Source organism: Chiloscyllium plagiosum, chromosome 21 (assembly GCF_004010195.1).
Source record: "Chiloscyllium plagiosum isolate BGI_BamShark_2017 chromosome 21, ASM401019v2, whole genome shotgun sequence".
In the NCBI taxonomy this organism is placed as follows: domain Eukaryota; kingdom Metazoa; phylum Chordata; class Chondrichthyes; order Orectolobiformes; family Hemiscylliidae; genus Chiloscyllium; species Chiloscyllium plagiosum.
The window spans coordinates 58,528,118-58,550,855 of NC_057730.1; the positions used below are offsets into that span (position 1 = coordinate 58,528,118).

General features: G+C 41.5%; 1 protein-coding gene across 6 annotated transcripts in view; it reads left to right on the forward strand.

Annotated features, from left to right (window-relative positions):
* iqck (IQ motif containing K) overlaps window positions 1-22,738 on the forward strand; it is a 100,219-nt gene that overhangs the window by 37,475 nt on the left and 40,006 nt on the right. For all 6 annotated transcript variants that reach the window (XM_043712177.1, XM_043712180.1, XM_043712178.1 and 3 more), the window contains 4 exons: window positions 1,478-1,575; window positions 10,266-10,318; window positions 10,532-10,609; window positions 15,967-16,051. In XM_043712177.1, the coding sequence (XP_043568112.1) occupies window positions 1,478-1,575; window positions 10,266-10,318; window positions 10,532-10,609; window positions 15,967-16,051 (314 nt within the window). The remainder of the gene's footprint in view (window positions 1-1,477; window positions 1,576-10,265; window positions 10,319-10,531; window positions 10,610-15,966; window positions 16,052-22,738) is intronic.

Here is a 22,738-nt window from a genome sequence, read left to right on the forward strand (position 1 = left end):
AGTCATAGTTTGAAGATATTAGGAGGAATGTATAAAGGAGACATCAGAGGTAGGTTCTTTACGCAGAGAGTTGTGAATGCATGGAATGCGTTGCCAGCGGTGGTGGTGGAAGCAAAGTCATTGGGGACATTTAAGTGACTGCTGGACATGCACATGGATAGCAGTGAGTTGAGTGGTGCATAGGTTAAGTTACTATATTTTATATTAGGATTAAGTCTCGGCACAACATCATGGGCCAAAGGCCTGTTCTGTGCTGTACTTTTCTATGTTCTATGTTCCTTGTGACATTGACATATGCTGGGATACCAGAAATCTCAAATAAATTGTCTATGGAAAAGGCTTGACAGCAAGTGACAGCACATTCTTTGAACACACCATTATGGAACCAACCTCATTCACTCATGACCATGTTCTTGCAAAAGTTACGGAATTGTGGTAAGGAGAAAGGATTTTGTGGTTTCTCCTCCTCCCCACCCTGTACCCTTCCTCAAACTTGTTTAAAATTGGACTGATGCAAATTTTACCCAGCAAGGGAAATTAGTTTACTTTGGATAGTTCAAATGATATTGTGATTTTTATATTACCTAATGCCACTATACATCTTCCATTTCTGTGATCCTTTTGTTACGACATGGGGTAAACCCCTCCGCTAATTTAAACCAGCAACACAGAAAAGGTTCCCCCCGTGCTGTAATCTGTTCCAATTCAAGAGGCAAAGAACTATCCCAAAAGTCACTATATAAAGTAAAAATTAACAACATTTTTTAAAAGTCTAACAGAGAATAATTAACTAACAATTATTTACAACTCCTTTCCCTAAACCTAACTTTTGCCTTCACCTCTACAATATTGGTCTGATAAAAAAATGCTGCTTACGATTTACAAAAGAAAATCATGTTTCAAAACTAGGCAGCTTAGCCAAGTGTCCTCTGTGGATTTTCCTCTGTCTTCTTCTCTTCTTCTTAGGGAATCTGCTTCACAGGTCTTTGATAGATGAACCTACCTTGAAGAGGGCAGTTCTGCGGGCAGTTTGTATTGTTCTGTTTTTGTTGGTGCTCTTTGCCAATCTGGGTAACTGTTCAAAATGTCTGATTTTTATACCTCGAAGCATTGGATCGTTTCATTGGTTTTGATACAGTATTGCCCAAATACTAAGTTCAAACTTGATTGGAGTTTGGTATCTTGGGGCATAATTTAAACTGATTGGCTGAATTTGAATTTGTTTTTGTATCCAGGCAACACATCTCTTAGCTAGTTGTTTGACCAAATGTTATATTGTTATCTTGTTCAGAACACTGTGCTAACCAGAAATTGCATCTCCCTTAAAGGTACAGTACACTCACAACTTCATAACACTTTCACCTAAAGTGCTAAAGTCCATATTTAGCTGTCCTTTTTAACAACACAATATCTTACAGTATTCTAATATCAGGTACCTCCTTGTGATTTTTGTTTTCTTTCTGCTCAATTTGTGAAGCTACTCCAAGACAGTATTTGGAACACTACATTTTTCCCGTACTTCTCCCAGGCCTGTATGAAACACTCAAAGAAGCTAAAATTGAGAAATGCTTTGAGGTCAGTACTATTTATCTACTTAATATTTTCACATAATTTCATTTTTAAGATAAATATTTTAGTTCATATTATAATTGTATTTTTTCATCTTGTTTTTCATATATTTTCTCAGTTCCACCACAGGGGTCAATGATATGTTTCTAAAATTGTACTGTTAATGATTGGAATGTATGAGCAATGCAAGTCATTTTTCCACAACAGAAGTTCTTTGTCAATAATTAACATCTCTTTGTAACAGACATCAACAAATACTGAATTTTTGGTTAAAATTCTAAGTTGAGAGCGTGGTGCTGAAAAAGTACAGCAGGTCAGGCAGCATCTGAGGAGCAGGAGAATCGACGTTTTGGAGTTTAAGCCCTTCATCAGGAATGAGGCTTGTGGGCCAGGGAGCTGAGAAATAAATGGGAGGGGGTGGGGCCGGGAAAAGCTGAGGATGCAATAAGTAGATGAGGGGAGGGGAGGTGATAGGTCAGAGAGGAGGGTGGAGCGGATAGTTGGGAAGGTTGATGGACAGGTCAAGAGGGTGGTGCCGAGTTGAAGGCTTGGGACTGGGATAAGGTGGGGGGAGGGGAAATGATGAAACTGGTAAAATCCTCATTAATCCTGTGTGGTAGCAGGGTCCCAAGGTGGAAGATGAGGCGTTCTTCCTCCAGGCGTCGGGTGATTAGGGTTTGGCAATGGAGGAGGCCCAGGGCCTGCATGTCCTTGGTGGAGTGGGAGGGGGAGTAAAAGTGTTCAGCCACGTTGCAGATGTCCCAGAGATATTCTCTGAAATGATCTGCAAGTAGGCGTCCCGTCTCCCCGATATAGAGGAGACCACATCAGGTGCAACGGTCACAGTAGATAACATTTTTGGAAGTACAGGTGAATTTCTGTTGGATGTGGAAGGACCCTTTGGGGCCTTGGATGGAAGTGAGGGGGGAGGAGTGGGCGCATGCTTTGCACTTCTTGCGGGGGCAGAAAGTGCCAGGGGTGGGGTGGGTGGATCTGACAAGGGTGACGCGGAGGGAATGGTCTCTCTGGAACATGATAGAGGTGGAGAGAGAAATATATCCTGTTTGTAGGTGGCGGAAGTGGGGGAGGATGTTGCAGTGTATACCGAGGTTGGTGGGGTGAAACATGAGGACCAGCGGGATTCTGTCCTTGTTGCTTCAGGAGTAGTGGGGTTCAAGAGCGGAGATGCAGGAAGTGGAGGAGATATGCTGGAGGGCATCGTCAACCACGTGGGAGGGGAAATTGCAGTCTTTGGAGAAGGGGGCCCTCTGGGATTTTCTATGGTGGAATTGGACATCCTGAGAACAGATTAGGTTAGATTCTGTACAGTATGGAAATAGGCCATTTGGCCCAACAAGTCCACATTGACCCTCTGGTGAGTAACCCACCCAGACCTGTTTCCCTACCCTATTCTTGCCCCTGATTAATGCAATTAACACAATGGGTCATTTAGCATTGCCAATTCATCTGACCTGCATATCTTTGGATTGTGGGAGGAAACTGGAGCACCCGGCGACCAACTACCCACAGGCATCTACTATAAACCCACTGACTCCCGCAGCTAATTGGACTACACCTCGTCCTACCCTGCCTCCTGTAAAAATGCCATCCCTTATTCTCAATTCCTCCACCTCCACTGCACCTGTCCCCAGGATGACCAATTCCACCATAGAAAATCCCTGATGGCCTCCTTCTTCAAAGACTGCAATTTCCCCTCCCACATGGTCAATGATGCCCTCCAGCACATTTCCTCCACTTCCCGCACCTCCGCCCTTCAACCTCACCTCTCCCAAAGCAACAAGGACAGAACGCCCCGATCCTCATGTTCTACCCACCAACCTCGGTAAACATCGCACCATCCTCCCCCACTTCCGCCACCTACAAACAGACCCCATCACTAGGGATATAATTCTCTCCCCACCCCTATCACCGTTTCGGAGAGATCACACCCTTGTCAGATCCACACCTCTCCACCAGCCCACATCCCACTCCCAGCATCTTCCCCTGCCATTGCAAGAAATGCAAAACGTATGCCCACACCTCCCCCCTCACCTCCGTCCAAGGCCCCAAAGGATCCTTCACATCCAACAAAAAATCACCTGTACTTCCAGAAATGTCATCTACTGCATCCGTTGCACCCGATGTGGTCTCTTCTACATCAGGGAGACAGGACGCTGACTTGTGGATCGTTTCAGAGAACATCTCTGGGACACCCGCACCAACCAACCCCACCAACTTGTGGCTGAACACTTCAACTCCCCCTCCAACTCCACCAAGGGCATGCAGGTCCTGAGCCTCCTCCATCACCAAACCCTAACCACCCGACACCTGGAGAAAGAATGCCGCATTTTCCCCCTTGGGACCCTGTAATCACACAGGATTAATGTAGATTTCACAGGTTTTCTCATTTCCTCTCCCCCCATGTTATCCCAGTCCCAAGCCTCCAACTCAGCACCACCCTCCATCTTCTTTTCCATGTATCCACTCCACCCTCCTCTCCAACTTATCACCTTCTCCCCCAAGTTCATCTATTTATTGCATTCTCAGCTATCTTTCCCCCCAACCCCACCTCCCTCCCATTTATCTCTCAGCCCCCTGTCCCTCAAGCCTCATTCCTGTTGAAGAGCTTATGCCCAAAACTTAGATTCTTCTGCTCCTCGGATGCTGCCTGACCTGCTGTGCTTTTCCAGAACCACACTCTCAACTCTGATCTCCAGCATCTGCAATCCTCGCTTTCTCCTGATTAAAATTGTAACTATGGCACAAGAAGTCAGGCTGTCCTTGCTGACCATTACTTGTCTCTAACACTTATTTCAATTTTATCTTCCTTTGAAACATGTTAGTGTGGGACATCATGGGAGAGTTGATGCAGTGTTAACATTACTAGACTAGTAATTCAGAGAACCAGGCATATGGTCTGGGTTCATGGCAGCTGGTGGAATTCAAATTCAGTTAATTAAATCTGGAATATAAAATGAAAATTAGTCCCAGCGTTGGTGCCACGAAACTATGATTGAATGATCTTCTTCCCTAATGTCCAATAGGAAAGAGACCTTACCTTCCTAATCAGTCTCACTTCATCTGGTGATTCCCGCTCCCCACCCCCCATCCACCTCACTGCCTCCAAGGTCATAGTCTCCCAACCCCACACAGGTCACTTCTACCTCTTTTCAATTCTGAGGAAGGGTCACTGGGCCCAAAACATTAACTCTGACTTCTTTCCACAGTGCTGCCAGACCTGCTGAGCTTTTCCAGCAATTTCTGTTTTTATTACTTACCATCCTTACCTGCTCTGGTCTCCATTTGTCCAGACCTTTGTTAATGTGGACTGAAATGCCCTTGCAAGCGAGCCAGCAACACCCAGATTTCATAAAAAAATTAAAAGAAAAACATGACAATATCATCCCTTAATATTCAGATACTAACATCAGTTTACATTTATCAGCTTATGTTCTAGCTCTCTGCTTCTCTGTTTCTACTTTGATTCATTGATTGATTGCATTGGAGGCAGTCCAGAGAAGATTCACTGGGCTGAACTTCGGTTTGGAGGCACTGTTTCATGAGAAGACATTGAGTAGGCCAGGCCTGTACTCATTTAAGTTAAAAATCACACAACACCAGGTTATAGTCCAACAGGTTTAATTGGAAGCACTAGCTTTTGGACCGCTGCTCCTTTATCAGGCGATTGTGGAGTAAACTTCCTGATGAAGGAGCAGCACTCTGAAAGCTAGTGCTTCCAATTAAACCTGTTGGACTATAACCTGGTGATTTTTAACTTAGTACACCCCAGTCCAACACTAGCATCTCCAAATCTTATACTCATTGACATTTAGATTGAAAGGTGAACCTTATTGAAACATACAAGACACTTAGTGGACTTGAACAGATTAGATACAGAAGATTGTTTCTCCTTATGAGAGTCTATGGCCAGAGAGCATAATCTAAAAATAAGGATTGCTCTTTTAAAACAGAGATTAGGAGGAATATCTTGTCTTAAATAGAGTGAGTTTGCAGAATTCTTTACCCTGGATGACTCTCAAGGCTGCGTCATGAAGTATGTTTAATGCAGAGATAATCAGATCTGTAATCGGTAAGGGAATCAATGGCTTTGAAGAAAAAGCACGAGTGTGGAGTTGAGGTTTATCAGATCAGCTGTGATTTTGTTGAATGGCAAAGCAGACTCAATAGGCTGAATGGCCTTCACCTGTTCCTATGTCTAATGGTTAGAACATAGACCATAGAAACATACAGCCCTCCATGCTGTGCTGACCTTTTATCCTACTCCACGATCAGACTAACCTACATACCCTATATTTTACTATCATCCATGTGTCTATCCAAGAACTGCTTAAATGTCCCTACTGTCTACTACTACTGCTGGCAGTGCATTCCACGAACCCACCATTCTCTGTGTATTTATAAAGAAAAGCCTTTCGCAACTTTAGAACATTCCAAAGTACTTTACAATTAATGAAATACTTTTGAAGCTCTGATACCTTTCCCAAACCTTCCTTCAACCACCTTAAAATTATGACCCTCATGATAGCCATTTACGGCCTGGGAAAAAAGTCTCTGGCTATCCACTTTATCTATGCCTTGCATCATCTTGTACACCTCTGTCATCCTTCTTCACTCCAATAAATAAAGCCCTAGCTCCATCAACCTTTCTTCATAAGACATGTCATCCAGTCCAGGCAGCATCCTGGTAATCTCCTCTGCACCCTCTCTAAAGCTTCCACATCCTTCCTATAATGAGACAACCAGGACTGAACACAGTATTCCAAGTGTGGTCTAACCAGGACTTTATAGAGCTGCAGCATAGCCTTGTGGCTCTTAAACTCAATCCCCCTGCTAATGAAAGTTAACACACCATCACCTTCTTAACAACCCTATCAACTCGGGGTGGCAACTTTGAGAATATATGGATGTGGACCCCAAGATCCCTCTGTTCCTACACACTGCCAAGAATCCTGCCTTGAACCCTGTAATCTTCAATCAAATTTGACCTTCCAAAATGAATCACGTCACACTTTTCTAGGTTGAACTCCATCTGCCACTTCTCAGCCCAACTCTGCTACCTGTCAATGTCCCGCTGTAACCTACAATAGCTCTTCACACTATTCACAACTCCACCAACCTTCATGTCATCTTACTAACTCACCCTTCAATTTCCTTATCCAAGTCATTTATAAAAATGAGGTCAGAGAGCAGAGGTCCCAGAACAGATCCCAGATGGTTGTCATAAATCTTCATTTTTGTCATTATAATTATTCCTTACTGATAGCCAAAATTTGGGTCAGCAACTTACCTCCCAGCTTTCCAGTACATTTTGTTAATTTTCCAACGCTGTTGTTGGTTCAGTTAGCATTCTCAATTCCTAACAATTCCTTTTTAAAGTACAATTTAGACACAATTAAAGTGATTAAGTGGTACTTGCTTCCAAACATGAAGTTTTTCAATCATGTCTATTCGCATTTCACTAATGGCCCAAATTAGAACTCGTGAACATTAACAAGTCAGTCAGAGTGACGTACAAAGTAAAAAATCACACAAAACCAGGTTATAGTCTCACAGACTTAGACCCCTTTACACTCACGCATACACTCTCTCTCACAGACACTCACAACCTCCCATCCCAGACAGACACACACACACACACACACAAAAACCCACATGCACTAATATACGTTTGTGGGGTGAATTTGTACTTGTAGAGTTGCATTGTACTTTGCTCAAAAACTGCATGAATCCATGTAAGACTCTGTTAACTCACTTTTTAGATTATAATCAGTCTAAACATTATGGCACAGACAACAGAACACGGGGGCTAACACCTTCAACATTTTATCTGGGCTGACACCAATTGTTACAGTTAACCTGAGAATGTAACTTTTAAAAAAAGTTTTGTGAATTACATATGAAAGAAGTGAAACTAACATGGTCATTCTAACAGATGAGAGACTCAACAAACAATCAAGGTATTTTTCAATGTACAATTTCAGTTATATCACACTGTAAACTTTTGCTATAAATTCTGTGTCTTACAATTGTGTACTCCACAACAACCTGATAAAGGAGCAGAGCTCTGAAAGCTAGTGCTTCCAATTAAATCATTTGGACTATAACCTGGTGTTGTGTGATTGTTAACTTTATACACCTCAGTCCAACACCGGTGTTTCCAAATCATCAGAGTGATGGGCAGTCTGGATGCACAAACTTATCACTCATCATTGAGTTATTTGAAATTAGTATTTCCAATAAACTTTGTATCAAGGATAACTATTTAATTGTTAATCTTTACAAATTCCAATAGAATCAAATTTTACAATGACTAACCTACAAAAATAGCAATTTTTTATATTCATACCCATTGACTATTGTATTTAAAAACTACATGGTATTTCTAGCAGTTATGTCACATTTCTAAACTTTGAATGCTTATGCAACTATTTCCATATCACTGTAATCTAAGTAAGACACCAGAAAGCAACAATGCACATTGAACAGATATTTCCTGTTTTTCTTGTACCATTATTTCATTGCCATTTGTTTTCCCAGATGAACCAAAAAGTTTCCAACTCATGGATTCATGTTCAATCCCTTTTGTTGTTTTTTTTCCCTCAATATGTGTGTAATTTTAACTTGTATTGTCAATCAAATAACAGATGACAGTGAATTGGCATCTTTCTTGACATTCTTTTCCAGTTATGTCAAAAGTCAAATGTAACTCTCTGGTCTGAACTCAAGGTCTAAATGTCAATTATTAGAAAAAAGTACAATTTCTAAAAGGTAATATATATCAGTCACTTATTAGTCATCATTATTCTGCATTGTATACCTTCCATCCGCATTGCACATTGGCAAGGGAAATGGCAAATTTTGCAGCCTGTAAACTTCACTTCCTTGTCACTGATTCTACCGCTACTTCCTCTCCACTTTATCTTGCTGAACTAAGTCAAGCAAAGCCTCCATGATCCACCTGGCCTGGAACTGATTAGTGGATCTCCCATCCTGTCTATTATTTGGAATGTTTAGTTCCATTTCTGCAACATTGCTTTGTCACAGCATTACCTCAATCCCTTGGCTGTTGAGCACATTTTCTTTAGCACTTTTCTATATTCAGTGTCCCCAAGAGTTCTAGTTGAGAATAGACTGGAGAAACATGGCTTTTCAACTTGAGTGTAATATCTGACGTGATTCTACGATATATAATAAAGTGTATGAAAAAGATAACTCCATAAATTTACTTGCAACTTAATTGCAAGAATAGGACTCAATGGCAATGGTGGCTCAGTGGTTAGCACTGCTGCCTCACAGCGCCAGGGTCCCAGGTTCGATTCCAGCCTTGGGCAACAGGCTGTGTGGAGTTTGCACATTCTCCCTGTGTCTGTGTGGGTTTCCTCCGGGTGCTCCGGTTTCCTCCCACAGTCCAAAGATGTGCAGGTCAGGTGAGTTGGCTATGCTAAATTGTCCATAGTTGTTAGGTTCATTAGTCAGAGGGAAATGTGTCTGGGTGGGTTACTCTTTTGAGGATCGGTGTGGACTTGATGGGCCAAAGGGCCTGTTTCCACACTGTAGGGAATCGAATCTAAAAAAAACACACATTTTAAACTGATAAAAGAGAAATTTAGAACTAATTTCAAGAATTAAATTCCAAACAGATTAATGGAAGAAAAACTCTGGGAAGTTCTATCCAATTAAATATTGCCATGACTTGATGTGCTGTCTTCATAAAGTGCTTTTTGGCACATAGCAGTGTGGACACCTGAGTGGCTTGCTATGCTTTTTCAGAGGACAGTAAGAAACAACAGTTAGGCTAGATAATGCAAGGATAGTAGATTTCTTAACCTTAAAGACGTTAAAAAACAAGTAGGTCTATACGACAAGCCAATAATTTCATTTTTAATCAAATCACTATTTTATTCCAGATTAATTAATTAGTTGAATTTAAATACCACCAGCTGTCATAGCAGGATTTGAACTTATGTCTCTGGAGTACTAGTTGAGACCCCTGGATTACAGCCCCAGTCCTGTCACTACAATGCTACCAATTCCAATCCTTTACCAGTCAATGTCTTTTATTGTACACTGTACATATACACTACTTAAAATTTACACATAACCAAACTAAACCTAAATGTCCTATAATATTCAAGTTTATTAATTTCATATATCATGAAAGAGGTGTTACACCATTTCCAAAATCTTTATAAAATTTACAACAGTCACTAGGTTTGTTCATTGTATACTGATAATTGTAATTTGTAACTTTCAAGAGAATTTTGCATAACAGCACCAATATAGCAACCTTGGATCTCTTTGTGTTCCTTCAGATTGTTTTTCTTTTGTTTTTTATTGCTTTACATTATACATACACACATATACCGCCAATTTCTAGTTCAGCTGTAAACTCACTGTCTTCTGAAATGCAGTTAGCATAAGACCAATGTTTTTCATTAAAAGAGACAGATGGATGGTACATACTTTCCCTTCACAAAGATAGTTATAGTTTCTAAACTGAATTGAAGCCTGTAGTCATTTAACATGTTCTGAAGAAGGGTACTGGAAATGTTAACTCTGCTTTCTCTCCACCAGACCTGCTGAGTTTCTCCAGAAATTTCTGTTTTTGTGTCATTTAACATGTGTTTCTTTGTAACAAATTAATTTTCCAATATTGCATTTGCTTTTCTCTTCAGAGAAAAAAGACTAAATTCAATGCTTGTGACTTTTTGGCAGAATGGTTGTACAAGTAAGTTTCTCTATTTTAGCAGTTTTCAATTTATTTAGTTTTACTGGTAGGAAATGGCCTTGATATACTAGTCATCTATATTTTATACACTAATACGTGAGCATGAGTTTAAAAATTACCTCCTTTTGTTTGCCCAAGTCATGTTTCAAAGAATGCATATTCTTGCAATAAATGACAGAAGCTAATTATAATTTTGGTCTGTTAATTTCATAGCAAGAATCCAAAGAGGGTTGGCAAGAAGTTTACTGCCTTCAGTGAAATTCCCTTTGTTAAAGGATGGCTTAAGGATCAGTAAGTACTTAATCTGATAAAAATAGGTATCTTTCCATTTGTAAATGACAGACTCTTTCAAAGCGAACAGATAGTTCTGTCAGAAGGGCTACATCAAAACATTTGCTGTGATACAAATAAAACTTGAAGAATATAGATTGTACATTTACTTCATTACAAACAAATCAAAATCTATGAATGTCTTTTTTCAAACAAGTGGCTGGGTATGTGATTGATGAATTTTCAAGACAAAATGAGACAGAATGCTCTAATTAGTTAAACACAGTTCTAATTGTTTTAGAAACGAGGTGACCACTGAGGTTATTTGCTATGCCGTGGCTTTATTTATTCAATGAGTCCAAATGTCACGTAACGACAAGAAAGACGTTGAAAGATAGCTTATAACTAAAATATTGGCAAGTATAATTCTAACTTTCTTCTGATTCGGAATTTGCTTGTTCTGAATTAATGGTCAATAGTGCTTTAAAATAAATAGACCTACTCTATTTATTTCTTTACATCATCTGATTTTTGAGAAACATTTTTCAATAATTTAGGGAAGCTCAGTACAAACTAAATGGATAAATAGCAAGCTAATGTTTTGAGTCTAAATGGTGATTGCTGGGCCTCTTGCTGAGATATTTGTAACATCGATAGTCACAGGTGAGATGCCTCAGACTGGAGGTTGGCTAACGTGATGCCACTATTTAAGAAAGGTGGTAAGGACAAGCCAGGGAACTATAGACCAGTGAGCCAGACATCAGTGGTGGGCAAGTTGTTGGAGGGAATCCTGAAGGACAGGATATACATGTATTTGTAAAGGCAAGGACTGATTAGGGATAGTCAACATGGCTTTGTGTGTGGGAAATCATATCTCACAAACTTGATGGAGTTTTTTGAAGAAATAACAAAGAGGATTTATGTGGGCAGAGCAGTTGACGTGATCTATATGGACTTCAGCAAGGCATTCAACAAGTTTCCCCATGGGAGACTGGTTAGCAAGGTTAGATCTCATGGAATACAGGAAGAACTGGCTGTTTGGATACAGAACTGGCTCGAAGGTAGAAGACAGAGGGTGGTGGTGGAGGGTTGTTTTTCAGACTGGAGGCCTGTGACCAGCGGAGTGCCACAAGGATCGGTGCTGGATCTACTATTTTTTGTCATTTATATAAATGATTTGGATGTCACCATAAGAGGTACAGTTAGTAAGTTTGCAAATGACACCAAAATTGGAGGTGTAGTGGGCAGCGATAAAGGTTACCTCAGATTCCAATGGGATCTTGATCAGATGGGCCAATGAGCTGAGAAGTGGCAAATAGATTCTAGATTAGAGTGGTGCTGGAAAAGCACAGCAGTTCAGGCAGGATCCGAGGAGCAGGAAAATCGACATTTCGGGCAAAAGCCCTCACCGGTTTCCTCATTTCCCCTTCCCCCACCTCACCCCAGTTCCAAACTTCCAGCTCAGCACTGTCCCCATGACTTGTCCCTACCTGCCTATCTTCCTTTCCACCAATCCACTCCACCCTCCTCTCTGACCTATCACCTTCATCCCCACCCCCATGCTTTTCCAGCACCACTCTAATCTAGAATCTGGTTTTCAGCATCTGCAGTCCTTGTTTTTACCAAGTGGCAAATAGAGTTTAATTTAGATAAATGCGAGGTGCTGCATTTTGGGAAAGCAAATCTTAGCAGGACTCATACACTTAATGGTAAGGTCCTACAGAGTGTTGCTGAACAAAAAGACCTTTGAGTGCAGTTCATAGCTCCTTGAAAGTAGAGTCGCAGGTAGATAGGACAGTGAAGAAGGCATTCAGTATGCTTTCCATTATTGGCCAGAGTATTAAGTACAGGAGTCGTGAGGTCATGTGGCTGTGCAGAACATTGGTTAGGCCACTTTTGGAATATTGTGTGCAATTCAGGTATCCTTGCTATCAGAAGGATGTTGTGAAACTTGAAAGGGTTCAGAAAAGATTTACAAGTATGTTGCCAGGGTTAGATGATTTGAGCTATAGGGAGAGGTTGAACAGTCTGGGACTGCTTTCCCTGGAGCGTTGGAAGCTGAGGGGTGACCTTATAGAGGTTTATAAAATCATGAGGGCCATGCATAGGGTAAATAGTCAATGTCTTTTCCCTGGGATGGGGGAGTCCAGAACTAGAGAGCATCGATTAGATTAGATTAGATTCTCTACAGTGTGGAAACAGGCCCTTTGGTCCAACCAGTCCACACCGACCTCCGAAGAGTAACCCACCCAGACCCATTTCCCCTCTGACTAATGCACCTAACACTATGGGCAATTTAGCATGGCCAATTCACCTCACTTGCACATCTTTGGTTTGTGGGAGGAAACCCACGCAGACACGGGGAGAATGTACAAACTCCACACAGACAGTTGCCCGAGGCTGGAATCGAACCTGGGACCCTGGTCTGTGAGGCAGCAGTGCTAACCACTGAGCCACATATTTAGGGTGAGAGGGGAAAGATATAGAAGAGACCTAAGGAGCAATGTTTTCACACAGAAGGTGATGCATGTGTGGAATGGCTGCTAGAGGAAGTGGTGGAGATCCGATGTACCCAAACAGCCATCTGCACATTCTCACCAGTGCCAGAAACAGGTTAGTACTTGGTGATGATAAAAATGTTATGGCACATCCCAGAATAGCATGCATGCAACTGCGAGAGGCATTTTTAGAGTCATATATTAGCTGAACGTTGAAGGGGTGGAATCCCTTCCTTTTTATGAATGCTGCTGGTTGCTTAGTTACTGCCTTGATGACCAGACTGCAGTTGAAGATTCCCGCACCTGAGGGATAAAAATGGAGCCAAATCCCATGGCCTTCTGTACCTGTGTGGTACCATCAGTGAAGATCAGTCTGGACTTGTTGGGCTGATGGGCCTGTTTCCACACTGTAGGGAATCTACTGTACTCTAGTCTAATATCCTGTATCTCAGTATTCTCCTTGACAACATTGTCTTTTTCCTGTATGAATACTGTCAAAAAAATATTCATTTAGCGCCTTTCCTATCTCTCTGGACTCCACATACAACTTCCCACTACTGTCCTTGACAGGCCCTAATCTTGATCTTGTCATTCTTTTATTCCTGACAACCTGTAGAAAACTTTAGGCTTTTCCTTGATCCTACCTGCCAACGACTTCTCACCTTCCCTCCTGGCTCTTCTTAGCTCTCCCTTTAGGTCCTACCTTGTAACACTTAAGCACCCTAACTGAGCCTTCACATCTCATCCCAATGTAAGCCTCCTTCTTCCGCTTGACAAAAGATTCAACTTCCTTAGTAAACCATGGCATCCTCATTCGATAACTTCCTCCCTGTCTGATAGGTACATACTTAACAAGGAAATGCAGTCGCTGGTCCTTGAATAAGCTCCACATTTCAATTATGCCCATATCCTGTAGTTTCCTTCCCCAGCCTATGCATCCTAAACCTTGCCTAATCGCATCACAATTGCCTTTTCCCTAGCTATAACTCTTGCCCTATGGTATATACCTACGCCTATCCATCACTAAACTAAACGTAACCGATTAGTGGTCACTATCACCAAAGTGCTCACCTACCTCCATATCTAATATCTGGCCGAGTTCGTTACCCAGTACCAATTCCAATACGGTGAATTTGGATTTCCAGAAGGCATTTGACAAGATCCCGCACAAATGGCTGCAGCATAAGATAAAGGTGCATGGAGTTACAGGTGATGTATTAGCATGGAAAGAAGATTGGTTGACTAACAGAAAACAAAGAGTGGGGATAAATGGGTGTTTTCCTGGTTGGCGATCAGTGGCTAGTGTGTGTGCCTTAGGGACAGTGTTGGGACTGCAATTGTTTACAATTTACATAGATGATCTAGAATTGGAAATCACGCGTAATGTATCAAAGTTCACAGATGACACTAAGATGAGTGGTAGAGCAAAGTGTGCAGAGGGCACTGAAAGTCTATAGAGGGATATAGATAAGTTAAGTGAATGGGCACGAATCTGGCAGATGGAGTACAATGTATGTAAATGTGAGGTCATCCACTTTATGAGGAATAACAAGCAAAATGGACTATTATTTAAATACTGAAAAACTGTAGCATACTCCTGTGCAGAGGGTCCTGGGTGTCCTTGTGCATGAATCATAAAAAATTGGTTTGCAAATACAACAAGTAATTATGAAAGTAAATGGAATATTATCGTTCATCGCTAGAGTGATGGAGTTTAAAAACAGGGATGTATGCTACAGCTGTATAGCGCACTGGTGAGGCCACACCTGGAGTCCTCTGTACAGTTTGGTCTCATTTGAGAAAGGATGTATTAGCACTGTAGCAGATGCAGAGGAGGTTCGATGGGTTGATTCCAGAATTGAGAGGGGTAGCTTGTGAGGTAGAGATTGAGTAGACAGGGACTATACTAATTGGAATTTAGAATAAATGGGGAGGGGGGGAAGGGGGGAATCTTATAGAAATATATAAAGTTATGAAGGAAATAAACAAGATAGAATCAGGCAGGTTGGTTCCACTTGCGAGAAAATCTAGAACTGGGGGGCATAGCCTCAAAATAAGAGGAAGCAGATTTAGGGCTGAGTTGAAGAGGAATTTCTTCAAGGTAGTTGAGGCTACCTTGTTAAATGCTTTTAAGGCAAACATTGATTTTTGAACAGTAAGGGAATTAAGGATTATGGTGAGTGGAGTGATAAATGGATCCAAGTCTACAAAAAGATCAACCATGATCTTATTGAGTAGCAGAGCAGGCTCAACAGGCCAGATGGCCTACTCCTGCTCCTATTTCTTATATTCTTATGAAATATCACTGCACCACTAAAGCTTCATGGGCCTCATTCTGTTGAACAATTGTTTTTAATTTCTGCCTTTATAAACTGAATTGGTATCAAATGAAGGGAAGAGTGAGGTTTTTTTAATTGGAACTGCTCCCAAAAATGCTACTGATTACCTGATAATATATCTCTGCTTAATAATTTCATTTTTTTGTTATAATGAGGAAAATCAAGTGTGTCAGTTAACGGACTTGTCGAACGCTTCCATCGTGTGATCTTTGATTGTTTTGTTTCATTGTAAAAGATTATGTTGGTCTGTCGTTATGTCTCAATGGCTTTACTTCAAAAATTCATAAATGTTAGGTTACACAGAAATATTGAGTTAATAGCAGGTTTCCTAGATTCTTGACAGTAATTTATTTCTGTTATTAGTGATTCCTCTTTAATTAGTCCTGATGCAGCCAAGTCTTAAATTAGTCTGTATCAGTATTTTGTTTCTGTCTAGTTCTCTTCATTCTGTTCTGCCTGAATTGTTACCATCATGTCAGGGAAAAATTACATAACAGTTAAGCATAAGCATATATCAACAATCATCTTAATTTTCTTTCAGTCCTAGACCGCCAATCCCTCTGTCTCTCTTATTGTCAGAAGATGAAGCTGCACTTATAATTCAGTCTTTCTGGAGAGGTTACCAGGTAATATCCTTATCATTGTTTAGATCAATCTTGAGATTAAGAAACGTGTATTTGATAACCATTGCCACCGCCACCTCTTCAAGAAATGTCACTGGATGAAAATTCCAAAATCCCAGACTAATGTTTTGGACATGGATTCAAATTCCTTCATGACATTTGGTGAAAATTGAATGCAGTAAGTACCTGGAATCAAAATCTCGCCTACTGATCTGGTCTGGCCCTACATGTGACTCCAGACCCACAGCAATGTGATTGGCTCCTAATTGCCATCTGAGTAATTAGGGATGGGCAACAATTGCTGGCCTAGCTAGTTACATCCAACTAAAAAAATCAGACTTTAAGTTACAGGTATAGCATTTATTTTCACCTTTTGGGTAATTTAATATTATGCAGACATATTGTTCATATTTGTAGTTTGAAATGTTCATCTCCTGGCTGATATTCATCTTTTGATTGACGTCATTCAAACGCTATTATCTGGCCATTATCTCACAATTGTTTGGAACCTTGCAGTGTGCAAGTTGACTGCCTCATTCCCTATGTCCCAATAGCAGCTATACTTCAAACAGTGTGTGGTTAGCTGTAAAGCCCTTTAGGATATCTAAAGTCACAAATGGGAATCTTTAAATACAAGTTCTTACATCGTTCATTCTAAATATCAGTTTCAATACTATCCAGAGAATACTCAGGGAACTGGTTCCATACTTTATGGGATGTGATGGAATATCTGGATTAGTGTTGCTGGAAGAGCACAGCAGTTCAGGCAGCATCCAAGGAGCTTCGAAATCGACGTTTCGGGCAAAAGCCCTTCACCAGGAATAAAGGCAGTGAGCCTGAAGCATGGAGAGATAAGCTAGAGGAGGGTGGGGGTGGGGAGAAGGTAGCATATCTGGGAGTTGCAGTGGGAGAGGGACTCCCTGAGATTCTTGTAGAGGGAGGAGGAAAACTTCTTCAAGGCAGGCATCGTTGCAAGAGGATTCATGATATTGCCCACTTGCCTGGATGAGTGCAGCTCCAGAAACATCCAAGAATTTTGATACCAGCAAGGACAAAGCAGCCCCTTTAATTGTCACCACATCCACAAACATCTATTTCCTCTACTATTGAAGCTCAGTAGCAGCAGTGCACTGCAGAAATTCACAAATGATCCTTAGATAGTGCCTTCCAAACCCATGACCACTTCCATCTAGATGGACAAAGGCAACAGGACACCGAGGCACTACCCCTCCAAACCACACAGCATCCTGACAAAATATATCTCAGTTCCTTCAGTGTTGCTGCATCAAAATCCTGAAAGTCCCTACCTAAAGGCATTGTGGGTCCACCCATACTAAATGGGCTGCAGTGGTTCAAGAAGGCAGCTCACCATCACCTTATCAAGGGCAAGTAGCCATAAACAATAAATGCTGGCTCAGCCAGTGAAGCCTTCCTCCCTTGAATGAGTAAACAAAAAAAAGGGTAGATTTTGTATTTTTGTGATTCAGTGCTGGATACTGCAAGATGGAAAGCTTTGACAGCATGTCTCTCTTTTCAGCAATACACAAATTCTTTATCACTAAGTGACTATTTGTAGCAATGTCTAGATTTAACAGTTAACTTAGCATCTGTCCATTATTGTTTTTATATTTCAATGTCTGATGTATCCTATTATCATGAATGCTGCAAATGTTTAGCAATTCAACAAATCAATACAATTTTAGATGAAGTTAAAGATCACACAACACCAGGTTATAGTGCAACAGGTTTATTTGGAAGCACTAGCTTTCGGAGGGCTGCTCCTTCATCAGGTGGTTGTGGACCAGGATCATAAGATACAGAATTTATAGCAAAAGACTAGTGTCATGCAACTAAAATGCTTCCAAATATACCTGTTGGACTATAACTTGGTGTTGTGTGCTTTTGTTTTGTAAATATTTTTATTGAGAAAAACGATTTTAAATTTTTTACAAAATTACAAAATCACTATAAAATAGTGTAACGACCTCATAATATAATGTCGATAACCGAAAACAAACTACTACTCTACCCCACAAACCACTGAGGAAGAAAAGAACCTACAAAACTACAATTCAATGAATAACTAAGAAAGAAAAATTAAATGAAACCAAGTTAAACTAAGGTAAATTAAGTTATATTCAGTTAAGTTACTACAGTCAGCACAATCCATCAAAGCTCCCTACCACCAAGAGCATTAGTAAGCAAACCCATATTTGCTCAGGATTCTTCCCCCCAGGAGTCCCCACCAGACACACAGCCCTCATGGCTACATAAAGGCCTTGATCAATACCGCTGACAAGTCTGTGTCTATATAATTCAGAAAGGGCCACCATGTCCTATAAAACAGTTCCGTTTTCTGGTGCACCATACTTGTAAGCAAGTCCAGGGGATGTGCTCCAAACTAATCTATGCCAGCCTGAAAGTCCTGGGAGATTCTCCGACATCCAGCTCATTAGAATATTCTTTCTCGTATAGAATGAAAGAATATTAGACAGTTTCTTCCCATGCACATCCAAAGAGGGAAGATTTGGCAAACTAAAGAGGAGGGACACCAGATTCAACTTAACCTCAGTTCCCAAGACCCCTTCCAGAACACTCTCCATAGCGCCCCAATACCTACAAAACTTGTGGCATGACCACAAGCAACAAGTAAGAGTACCAACATCTGTTTTACATTTGGGGACACTCCTGTCTTAAATTTCACAAGCTGCTCCGGTGCCCAAGAGCCCTGTGGAGTACCTTCAGTTGCATAGCCTACATCCTGTTACAAATCAAAATCTTCCTTACACTCTCCCAAATATCCTCCCACACCTCTGACGAGATTTCCACTCCCAATTCCCGAGTCCAGATTCCACATAGCCGCTCAATGTCCTTCGAAATATTACTTCCTAACAAATGATAGCGGGTACTGACCAAGAGAGCGCCCACAGACCGGAGCACTCTCCTCTCCATATACTAACCATCAATGTAGTCTTTTTCTGTATAAAGTCCCTAATCTGAAAGTAATGAAAGATGTCCCTCCTGGATAGCTCATATTTCTGACTCAGCTACTCAAAAGACATCATTACCTCCCCGTCAAATAAATCTCCCAAACAGGAGACTCCTCTAAACTCCCAGACCTTAAAGCCAGTGTCCATTGACCCCGGCCGGAATCCTAACATTCCCACCCTGGGTGTGAAAGGGGAAGTTTTTTGTAAGTTGCCCTCACTTTGCTGCATCATTCTCTATGCTTTAACTGTGTTAAGGACAATTGGGGTTTTTGCAGTGGTCCATAACATTCCTCACCTTGTCCATAAACAATAAATTGATGAGGGGGCATTTTGCCTGGGTGGCCTTGATGTCCAACCAGATTGATCGCGGGTCCTGGCAGGCCCAGTCAGCCACAGAGGATAATAAGGAACTCAACTGAAATGTCTTAGAGTCCGGGAAATCCACACCTCCTATCCCCTGTGAAAGCTGCAGTTTGTCCAGCTTAGTAAAAGGCCACCCATGATGCCAGATGAAAGATTCAAGCCAACTGTAAAGCCTCCGAAGTGCTTGCCTAGGCAGCATCAAGGGGAGCATTCACATGGGACATAATAAACAAGGAAGAACATTCATTTTGACCAGAACTATTCTAGCCAACCACAATATCAGAAGATCCTCCTAGCGCCGAAGGTCCTTCCCTATCTTTTCTAGCAACAGGACAAAATTACCTTTATATAACTGATCGAAGACCGAGGTGATAAAAATGCCAAAAACAGGAAACCTCCCTGTGACCACCTGAAAGGGAATAGGATTCCACCCCCAAAATCGGGTTCTCTAATAAGACCCCCCACAGGCATGGCCTCCGACTTCAACAAATGATTTTATACCTACCCACCTGGAAAACCCCTTCAAGACCAAACCGCTCCAGGACATAAAAGAGGTACAGCCACTCCACCCGGTCAAATGCTTTCTTTGCATCCAGGGAGACTACCAAGCCCGGAATCGACCCTTACTGGCACACCTGGACCATGTTTAATACTCGCCTAATATTATTAGTAGACCTACGATTCTTGATAAAACTTGTCTGGTCCTCCTTTACAATGAAGGGCAAAAACCTCTCCAACCTTAACGCCAGCATTTTCGACAGAATTTTAAAATCCACGTTCAGTAATAATATGGGCTTGTACGAAGTACAATCCTTTGGGTTTTTCCCTTTCTTAAGAATAAGAAAAATATTTGCTTCTCTCAGAGAGGATGGGAGGCAGTCCTGACTGTATGAATAGTTGTACATATCCAAGAGTGGCCCAGCCAGCATGTCTATAAACTCCTTATAAAACCCACTTTGAAATCCATCTGGGCTGGGTGCTTTACCACTCTGGAGCTGCCTCACCGCTTGCTATATTTCCTGAATTGTCAGGGGGGCATTCAGTATGGATGCCTGCTCTGAAGTTACACCTAGAAGGTCCAGGGTATTAAAATAGGGCTCCATCTTCATCAATCTGTCCTCACAGCACTCCGGCTGGTACAGCTCAGAGTAGAATTTCCTAAATGCTGCATTAATCTTTTTGGAATCACAAGTGAGAGTACTAGCACTCTTTGGTGGATCTGATAGATTGAGGGGCATTCTTCTTTCTGGCCAGGTACGCTAGGTATCTACCCGGTTTATCACCATACTCAAATAACCTCTGTTTTGCAAAAGAGATTTCCCTCTTTGTTGTCTGGGTGAGCGCAGTGTTCAGAGACTGAGGGCTGTAATCCGCTGCAACTTGGTTACAGACGGGTCTGTCAAAGTATGCTAACTCAGCTACCTTCAGGTGAACCTCGAGCAAATGCTGCTGCTCTCCCCTCTGCCGCTTCCGAGTCGCTGAGTAAGAAATAATCAAACCCCGTGCATAGGCCTTGGCAGTCTCCCAGAGCACCAATGGATTACTGGCCGTACCCTAATTAATGTCCCAAAAGATTTTAAATTCCCATGAAAAATACTCTATAAACGTACTATCTTTCAAGAGGAAAGGGTACATATGCCAGTGCCGGGAGCCTATCCCGTTACCACCGGCCTTGACCTCCATGTGCACTGCTGCATGATCGGAAATGGCTATGTTCCCTATTCTGCAAGATAGCACCAAATTCAAAAAAGTCAATGAGACAAAAAACATGTCAATTCTGATGTAGCACTTTTGTGAAATAGAGAAAAAGATGAAATCCCTACCTTTGGAGTGAAGACATTGCCACACATCCACCAACCCCAGTTCCCTGTTCAGGTCCACCAGCTGCCTGGATTGCAGGGATATACCCACGAGACCCCTAGGCATCCTGTCCACCTCGGGGTCCATAAGTCCAGTTAAAGTCTCCCCCTAAAATTGTATGACACACTCCAAGGCCCATCAACCTGGAAACCTGGAAAATTTAAGGGGGTGCGCCGGGGGGACATTATACATTCAGAATCCTATATTCCTCTCCATGAATAAAAGCTTTACGTATTATAAACCACCCATATTCATCCTTAATTTGGTCTAACAGCTGAAGTGGGAGAGTCTTCCAGATGAGTATAGTAACTCCTCTACTTTTCGAATTAAGTTTGAGATAAACACCTGTCTGAACCCTCCCTGCTGTAACTTTAAGTGCTCCTTATCAGTTACATGTGTTTCTTGCAGCAAGGCTACATCGACCTTCTCTTTTCTAAGACTTGAAAGTATCTTTTTTCTCTTAATCAATGAATGACTCCCCTTAACATTCCAGATGCACCATTTAACCGAATGGCTAGCCATAGCTGTCCAAAACAGTCCGTGATCCCCCCGGGAGGAAGAACGCCCCTCATAGTGGACCGATTTAAAAACAATAAGCAGTTTGTCTAAATTTAAAAATACAATTTCCAAAAATACCAAATCAAAACTTCTAACAGCTACTCCTACAATGAACCAACATATAACACAAATGAAAGGAGACTTTCCCCCTTGCCCACAGGGGGCGCTCATACTATCCAATAACCCCTCCAGCTCCATCTCGCTGAAGCCATGTCCCAGCCCCAGACAACACAAAGTAAGGAAAAAAATACAAACATCTTATAACAAGAAAATTAAAATAAGCACTCAACCCGACCCATCCATACTGTAACCTTAGGCACTCCTGGTAGAACAGAAATATATGACCCCCCCCCACCCACCCATTCCATACCAGAAGGAAAAAACAAAAGGAAATGATAAGAAAAAAAGAACAAAGGATGACAGGAAGGGAAAGAGAAGAGAGAGAAGAAGATAAAAAACAATTATGACCCCCACATATATTTAAAAATAGCCCCCAACAACCAGGTAAACCAAGTAAATTACAGAGAAAAATAAAATAAACATTATTGTCCATATAATTCAAGCCAGTTAATCTATTTTAAAGCATCCCTTGCCTTTTCTGGCGAGTCAAAATTGAACATGGACCCTCCATGGCTGAAACATAATATTGCCAGATATCTTACGGAATACTGAACATTCAAGTGCTGACCTGCTGCGCTTTTCCAGCAACACATTTTTCAGCTCTGATCTCCAGCATCTGCAGTCCTCACTTTCTCCTGGATATTCAAGTCCCTCAGCCGTCTTTTTACCTCATGATTGGCCTTCCTCTTATGATCACAATTGCAGAAGAGTCTTGGAAAAGCATAATTTGTGATCCTTTGTCTTTCAGAGCCTGTGGATCCTTCCCCAGTGCTCTAGAGGCTTTCAGCATCATTTGCTT